General features: G+C 41.0%; 1 protein-coding gene across 1 annotated transcript; it reads right to left on the bottom strand.

Annotated features, from left to right (window-relative positions):
- Positions 1-2,462: 2,462 nt before the first annotated feature.
- ccdc25 (coiled-coil domain containing 25) lies at positions 2,463-8,296 on the bottom strand. The gene is made up of 9 exons (XM_079526492.1): positions 8,088-8,296; positions 7,772-7,819; positions 5,967-6,006; positions 5,739-5,790; positions 5,547-5,622; positions 4,547-4,650; positions 4,187-4,389; positions 3,721-3,766; positions 2,463-3,638 (listed from the first exon to the last, which is right to left on the bottom strand). Exons 1-9 carry the CDS (start codon positions 8,110-8,112, stop codon positions 3,606-3,608), a joined length of 627 nt encoding a protein of 208 aa, XP_079382618.1. The 5' UTR covers positions 8,113-8,296; the 3' UTR covers positions 2,463-3,605.
- Between the last annotated feature and the right edge of the window lie 361 nt (positions 8,297-8,657).

Below are 8,657 nucleotides of genomic sequence, written 5' to 3'. Positions count from 1 at the left end.
TCTCAGGGTGTCGTTGCAGTATTACGCCACTCTGCTCTTCTTAACTCTCAGGGTGTCGTTGCAGTATTACGCCACTCTGCTCTTCTTAACTCTCAGGGTGTCGTTGCAGTATTACGCCACTCTGCTCTTCCTTGTTTTCAGTTGTATCCACAAAGACAAACCCCAATTATGGCTGGAACTGCATGGGCAATGTCTGAAATTGTGGCCAGTTTGTTAGAGGTGTGTGAAATGCTGGGTATGAAGTGTTAATCTGCAATGTTCTGTAGTGGTCCCAGTATAACAACAAATTGTACTTAAGCAGCATATCTTTGATTGATTAAACATTTCAAACGAAAGCACAAGACAATTTAAAAATCAGACCCGTCTGAAGTGAGTGGTACTGTACTGTACTGTACTGTACTGTACTGTACTGTACTGTACTGTACTGTACTGTACTGTACTGTACTGTACAAGCTCTCCCTGGCCTGTGTGTGTCTGTGTGTTACGCTGTGCAACAGTGACACCTGGTGGTGAACAAACGCTATAACACTATAACACAGACAGACCCAGGGACAGACATAGCTGTGTACTGTACTGTACTGTACTGTACTGTACTGTACTGTACTGTACTGTACTGTACTGTACTGTACTGTACTGTACTGTATTGTACTGTACTGTACTGGGAAGCTCCAGCCTGTACTGGCAAGCTCCAGCCATCTAAATGGGTTTGATGATTGATGAAATCATTTCTTATACAGGTTACCTTAAATTTGCATAAAGTGTTGCCAAAGAGAGGTTCACTGAACTCATCTTGAATCAAAGAACAAAACAAAATAATTTCGAACAACTGTGACAGTCACAGACAAAAATGTACCAGTCCAAGAACTAACTTTCTTACAGAGTAGCCATACATGGCCTACCTTTTTATATAGTTGGATTGGATATAATTTAATGTAGCCTACCGTGTGTTCTGTGCAAAGTTCTTTCCTATTTATTTTATTTTACATATAGTTCTGTAGTCTCTAACACACATAGCCTACAGCAGTGGTTCCCAAACTTTTTTATGCCAAGGACCCCCAAATTGACACTAATTATCCCGCTGACCCCCATTTGAAAAGATATGCCAGGGAACCTCATAAGAGAAGATTTTTACGGCTCTAGCAAACCAGTTTGCTAGAGCCCTCAGTGACCCCTGGGGGTCCCCGAACCCCATTTTGGGAACCAATGGCCTACACTGCATACACACACACACACACACACACACACACACACACACACTCTCACTCCTGATGACTTTACTACTGCTTCTCTGTGATTGGCTAGTCCATTGCTATGCTAACCAGCCCCAACTCACCTGTTCACTCAGCCAGCCATCCATCTACCTGCTCAGATATAAAGGCTGCTAGATCCTGCAGTTCCAGTCTAAAATGTAGCTGTCTGCTGGCATGCATAGTTCTACTACTGTTTATATCTACCGGTATACAGCAAGTAAAACGTGTTTGTCCTGGAAAGCCTGCTAAATGCTTCCCTGTCAGAGATATTATGATCAGTTTAATGAAAGCATTCATACGCCACCTTGTGTTTAAAGATTTATTTTTCAGATAAGCTATAATATAAATGTGTGTGTATATATATATATATATATATTATTGACATCAGAATTTCAGTGAATCAGCCTGTTTGTGCATTTTCTTTACGCGACATGCGTGTTTTTTTAACGACTATTCACATAATTTTGAGAAAGGTTCTAGAATGTGTCCTGGGACAACTATGGATAAATTGATTCTTCCACAAATGTTAAACGATTTATGCACAATATTGTGTGTTGTTTACCCATATCACATGAATGAGGCCAAGTGTCAGCAAATGTGCTGTTCCGGGAAGTGCTGACTGTGGGCCCTTTCAGGCGCTGAGTCATAGGCCAGACAACCTCGCTCAAGAGGACAGATCCATAATGAGCGGAAACCTGGCTCAACTATAGGCTGCAGACACAGACACAGCCAAGTCCAGAGCTAATACATTACAACACAGGGATTAGCCCACTGACGGGAATCTCTACTTCACAACATGCATTAGCCCTGCATCATAATCCCCTTTGACAGGGCAAACATTACTATTACAATTAAGGCATTTAACACAGTGGTTCCTAACTTCCCACGCAACCAGCCTAGATGAGACTGCTTGCCACTGTTCATTTTTGTTTATAATATAGGCCTTTATGAACCTTTCCTTGAAAACATGATATATCCGATTTCAATGACATGGCTCATCCTGCATTGCTTTCTCATATAATACAAAATGTGTTCACTTCAGGGTTAGCTTCAGTCATTCCACAAACATGGCTGTTAAGGACGGTATATTATTGTCATATTACATACTTGCATATGCCATGAGTGACTCAGCCCTATGACATGGGTTCAAATGCAGCTTGTGATATATTTTACCAAAACAAAATAGACCAAAAAAAAGCTTTTAAAAATAAATGCCACATGAAGGGGGGGTGGTTTTAATTAATAATCGTAGTAGCACTGTTGTAAACATAACAATGGTGCCAGATCTAAACATTTCCCTTAATCTAGACGATCACAACCAAATGGAATCCAAAAGCTAGATGTAATACTGTAAAGGGCAGTTCACAACAATCACTATTACTACTACTTTAACTATAGTTATAGTTAAATCACTCTAACTCAAGCGGATGGCAGAGTCCACATATACTTATCATTATAGTAAGAGTTCTTGTTGTGAATGGCCCTTTAGAGAATAATGCAGTTATTAAAATGATTGGCACCTCTTGCAATTGAACATATAATTCAACATTTTCCCATAGAATAAGCCTGAAATAAAGGCCCCTGATTCCCACACAACAAAGAAAATAGGCCATTTAAAACTGAGAATATCATTGGTATATATATCATGAAATGCATCAAGGAACTAATAATGAACTAATTTGGAAACAAAAGGACTTGACAATGAGGTGCCAATATTTCTTAAGGCAATGAAAAAGAAATTAATGCATTGCATACACCGAATTGTATTTCATGGAATCAATGGCATGCAATGGTCATGTACAAATAAAATACAAGGAAGGTGACTAATAAGGGTCAGGTGAAGTTTCCTATCCGTGTGACTGGACGTACAGTGTAATGCCATTAACCCATTAAAACCGGGAAAGCATCTGTCATTTTCAAAAATAGCAGATACAACAATCTCACAGCACAAGCTCGTACATCTGCTATTTTTGAACAATCTTGAAAGTGTGAGAACAACTGATTTAGAAGGCATTTAAAACAGGCCTTTTTTTGTCAAGTCAAACTGCAGCGATGCTTCAACAATGTTGCCCTGTGCTGTGCTACATCCTATACAATGTCATCCTTTGTCGACAAGTTCCAACCAATGGACTCATTTTGGAACCAGTTTGAACCAATCAGCAAACGGAACTGTCCAGGTGCTGTCCCTCGGTACCTCACTTGCAGCTCCAAGCGTAAAAAAAGCAAAGTAATCCATTTGTCATTGTCCAGTGTCAACATACAGTACTGGTAGGCAAGCAGTGGGGGGAAAAACGACCCAACAACATATTTGTTTTTTTGGAAGAAGATTCTCTGCTGGCTGTCCTGTTTCTGCTCTCACATGAAGTCATCAGAGTCATTGCCCCCATCCTGGAAAAGACGGTATGTTCATGTTATGTTAAAACTTTCAAAATGAAGGAGGCTAATTTACAACCGTGAAGACGATACTGACCTCATTTGTTTGCATTTTATCACTTGTCATGAGAGAAGAATAGCACCTGAAAAACAAACCAGAGTCAATAGTAGTAGAGTGTAGCCTAATTTATAGACCACTAGAGGTCTCACTTGTTCAAAAACAACCATAATGTAATGTTCTTGTTTACTGTTACTACTAGCACAAAATAACCTACAAATATCTACAAAAAAAGTAGAAAATTACTTAATTGAACTTTATTTATTTTTATTTATAGTATTACTCTATATTATGCCAGTTAATTCCTCCTGAGATGTACACTCCCAGAGCAGATCAATTTGAAAAGTCTAGCTGGATAAAACAGTCCCTTGTACATAGATTGATTCATGAACAATTTAAAAAAAAAGCCAAAGCCAACTCGTCTATAGAGTTATCACTGAAACTACAAATAGATAACATGTATTGACACCAGTATGGTCCAAACATCTTTTAATTGTCAACCTACTTGAGTTCATCCAGGTCTTTTTTCCTCTTCAAGTCTTCCTTCTCTTTCTTTTTATGGTCCTGGAGCTGGGCCTTCTTCTCGTTCCTCTCCTCTCTGTCTCTGGATTCTTTCTCTGCCGCCAGGTCGGGGTATCTCTCATCTTTCGTTTTCTCCAGCCGGTTCACGATCTCATTGACTTTCCTATCCACGGCCACAGTCTTCACCTGCGGAGCGAAGCACAGATCAGCTATTTATTTTTAATATTATCCTTATTATTTAGCATCTCAGCTTTATTAAAGAGACAGGAAAAGGGGGTACAAATATATGTTTATATATATTATTTTTTTGCCACCACGTTAGCCTGCAACAGAGAACACTTACCTCTTTTTGTCGATAGAAGCCAATCTGGCCAACATCCATGTCTCCTGTCTTTTTCAGATTGGCCCACGGCGTGTAAACCACGTTGATGTTGTTCATCTTGCAGCCTGTCAACAAACATAGAGTCAGCCTTACTACAGGGACACTACAGATTCATTACAATGACAAAGCTCAAGCAACCTTTGAAAACAAGAACATAAGATGAGACTGTATTCATTCCTGAAGGAAAGTTGGATAATTGCAACAGCCAACATTTGGATATATAGCTTTATTAGAAGGAAGCTACAGAAGATTAGCATACCTCTTACCAAAATTGAAACAGATCCCCAAAACTGAACACATCGGGTGTGCATTGCATTTTCAGGGCCACTGCCCAATAGAGCACCGAAGTCTGATGTCAATATCAGTAAAGGGCGCTAAGTCCACGGGTTTGTGTACTTTTTTTAATTGGTATTAAATGGTATCCCCTTATATATTAGGGGGATCACCTCATATAAGAACTGTGTTTTAAAAATAAACAAATCCATCCCAGCCGTTTCACTCATATGGATATGAAGAATAAACTTACGCTAATGTTACTGATGCCGAATTTGTTATATTTTCGCTAGAAACAGACTGTATAAAATATGACTGACTGTCGTAAACGATACAGACACCTCCCCAACAATATCACAGGGACAGTTTGTTTATTTCTGGACCACAATTCTTATACGAGACGATTTTAAGATGACCCCACGTTACTCTCCATAGAGAAAAACCACGAAAACCTTGGATGAGCGAGGACTTCAGGGCTCTATGCCCATCGTTAGGCTATTTATTTCCTTTTCGGGAAGAGAACAAAAAGATTCAAATAATCACACAGATCTCGGTTTAGCCTCTGCTTCAGTACGTACTTGTCATGTATTTTAAGTTCCATAATCATTATGGAACTGAACGTGCAAAGCACTGGAATTGACCAAGCACTGATGCAACACTAGTGATGATGCTGTCAAAAGAGGTTTACCCTGTATGCTGTTGTTTTTCACCAACTGTACACAGTCAATCAGGACCTCTTTGGGGATATCATCTATCGCCACACCCTGAAAAAAAGAGGAGAAAGCACAGATTCATGGCCGCAAGCTGGAGTAACATGACACATTCAACATTGGGATTAAAATATTTGTTTCATTCCATGATTATGAGGACTTGCTGTCACCTTTGGCATTCTCAGGTAAACGTGAGCTGAAGACAGCTTATCCACATGAAACCTGGGGGAAGAAATTACAGTTTTTATTTATTTTTCCCGAAAAGGAAATCACGTTTCTACTCCTAGGCATTGAACACTACCCTGTGACACTATTCATTTGAATAGTTATGCAACAGTAACACTTGAAAATATCTAAAATAAAAACATAATTTTACAATAAAATAATAAATCACTCACCAGATGTCCTCAGGCCATCCATACTTGATTAGATCCTCATCTGTTGGAAAACACATTAGACTAAATATCACATTTGCAACAGACCAAGTATCTGAGTCAATCACATCAAAGTGAGTGAGTGAGTGAGAAGTGTTCATTGATTGAAGAATGTATTAACAGTTTGAGAATTACAGTACATTTCAAGCACAACTCATTGAGCACAACTCAATATAAGACTGTTAACTGTGGACACCATAAAGCATTACACTTGTTTACAATAGGGTCCACCATGTTCAATTCATCATAACATTTAGAGACGTACAAATATACAGTACTATATAGCCAAGGAGGTAAAAAGGGAAAAAATATATATACAGCGAGGGGAATAAAGTGTGGGTGGGGGATTCAGATTGGGGGCCAGTTTCAAATTGCAGCCATCCGTAGGTGCCCTTTGAGAGCGGTTTTGAAGGAGTCAAGGGATTTGCATGTCTTTTTTTTTTTTTACTCTATAATTTTTATCCCACGATTTTGTAACCCATTTTTTCACCCCTGTGTCAACTATCTAATGTGATCCTGGGCTCTACACACCCTCCGCCAACCTGGGGAGAGCAACGGACTTGAACTCATGCTTCCTTCATGCATGAGTGTCCAAGTCGCTCCTTTACACCTGACAGGGGGGAGTTTCCCTGGTTGGACGTAGCGCGTGGAAGGAACACGTTATTCCAACCAGTTCCTTTCCCTTCCATCAGGCTGGCCAGGGGGAGGCAGTTTAGAGACCAGGATTACTGCATGTTTTTTGTGAGGGTAGTGGGTACCTACCCTAGGGTACACGGGGAGAACATGCAAACTCCACACAGAAAGGCCCTTTCGCCTACCCCGCCTCGGGTATGGGCACTGATGACGCGGAGGAGAGGACACGCCGCCAGCGCCCCGAGCGGGAATCGAACCCAGGACCTTCTAGCTGTGAGGCGACAGCACTACCAACTGTGCCACCGTGCCCCTGCATTTTGCATGTCATTTGCATGTCTTAATGACTGTTGGTAGGGCGTTCCACATTTTAGTGGCATAGGAGCGAAATTAATTTAGTCCCTTGTTTGTGCCGAATCTGGGTTCATGGTTTGTTGAACTCCCTCTGGTGATGTGGGTGTGGACTTCGTTAACATTAAGGAAGTGTTTAGACAGGTACTGTACATGGGTATCTTGGTGGTGTATCGAATCTTGTGGACCAGACCCATTGCAACTTAAGATGCTATACTCTGTCGTCAACCCAGCCTGTCAAAGTGGGCAGGGGTGAGGTGGGTTCGGGGAGTGAGGCCAAGTAGTAGCCTGACCAGTTTGTTTTGGGAAGTCTGGAGCCTTGTTTTAAGGGCCTTCGAGGTGCTGTGGTACCAAGAGGTGCATGCATAGTCAAAGAAACCTTGTATGAGGGCTCCTGTTAGGGTCTTCAAGGTGTTTTTGTTGACCAGTGAGGAGATCCTGTATAGGAATCTTGTTCTTTGGTTGACTTTTTTGATTACGTTGGTGGCCATTTTATCACCGGAAAGATTTGCCTCCAGGATGGAACCTAGGTAGGTAATTTCATCTTTTCGTGTGATAATATTGTCACCCACTCTAACCAAGAAGCCATCTGCCTTGCTGAGATTACTATTTGTTCCTTTCACCTCCACCAACTGTTCTCTCCCCTCCAGGTAGGATTGCATCCAGCTCACTGATGTGCTATCAAAACCAATTGCTTTTAGCTTGTTAACCAGTATGGAGTGGTTCATGAGAGACAAACACAGTCACAGACAGAAGTTATTTAAATGATATTGTTGGAGTTTACTTACTCTCATATTTGTCCTTCCCCATATATATTGTGTGGGGAGGGTCCACCACTACAAAACAAGGAATACCACAATTACAGACTGAAAACTTACAATGAAATGAGCTGATCTCTGTCACCAACAAGGAGTTACACAATAAAAACCTCGAGTGTTGCTAATATAACTTTGAGTACAAAATATTGACCCAAATGGACCCACACTGGCCACACATGAGTGTAAATCGAAGGACCTGTAATTCGTTTAATTTCAAGAGTTAAATGAACACTCATGAATGATGGTTCTACTGTGTACTGTAACTAAACCTAGCTTACTTACTTACCAGCACTTGTGAAATAAAACACCATCTTTGAGTGAATGGCCGGTGGATCCTACGCGTAGTTGTGTCAGGTGTGTTAACTAGTAACACTCTGGCTGTGGTTCCTAAAGGTATAATATGTGTATAATATTAATATAACTGCACTGACAGCAACTGATAGAACGCTACTGACAGCGCTGTCCCTATTCACCCTATTCACCACGCATGTACACGTGACCCAAGGATAGTCTAAGAAGGATAAGACGCGAAGACCGTACGGCCGACGCCATGTTGCTTTGGAAGGAAAGAAACATGCGCAGTTGAGACCAAGGAAGCTGAACGCGGAAGTGTTGGCTGCATATAGCCCATTGCGCATGTTTCTTTCCTTCCAAAGCAACATGGCGTCGGCCGTACGGTCTTCGCGTCTTATCCTTCTTAGACTGTCCTTGACGTGACCCAGGAAGTTGTTGTTGTTCTTCGTTGGGGTTGGCGCGGCGGCGTTCGTTAGAAGTGCACACTACTGCCACCAACTGGACTAGACTAGTGTGTAAAACAGGAGATCATTGTGCAAATATTTAATTGGTTATTAAATTA

This window comes from Electrona antarctica, assembly GCF_951216825.1.
Source record: "Electrona antarctica genome assembly, chromosome: 17".
NCBI lineage: Eukaryota > Metazoa > Chordata > Actinopteri > Myctophiformes > Myctophidae > Electrona > Electrona antarctica.
The sequence above is the reverse complement of the archived record's forward strand: the minus strand, read 5'-3'. Positions and strand labels throughout refer to the sequence as shown.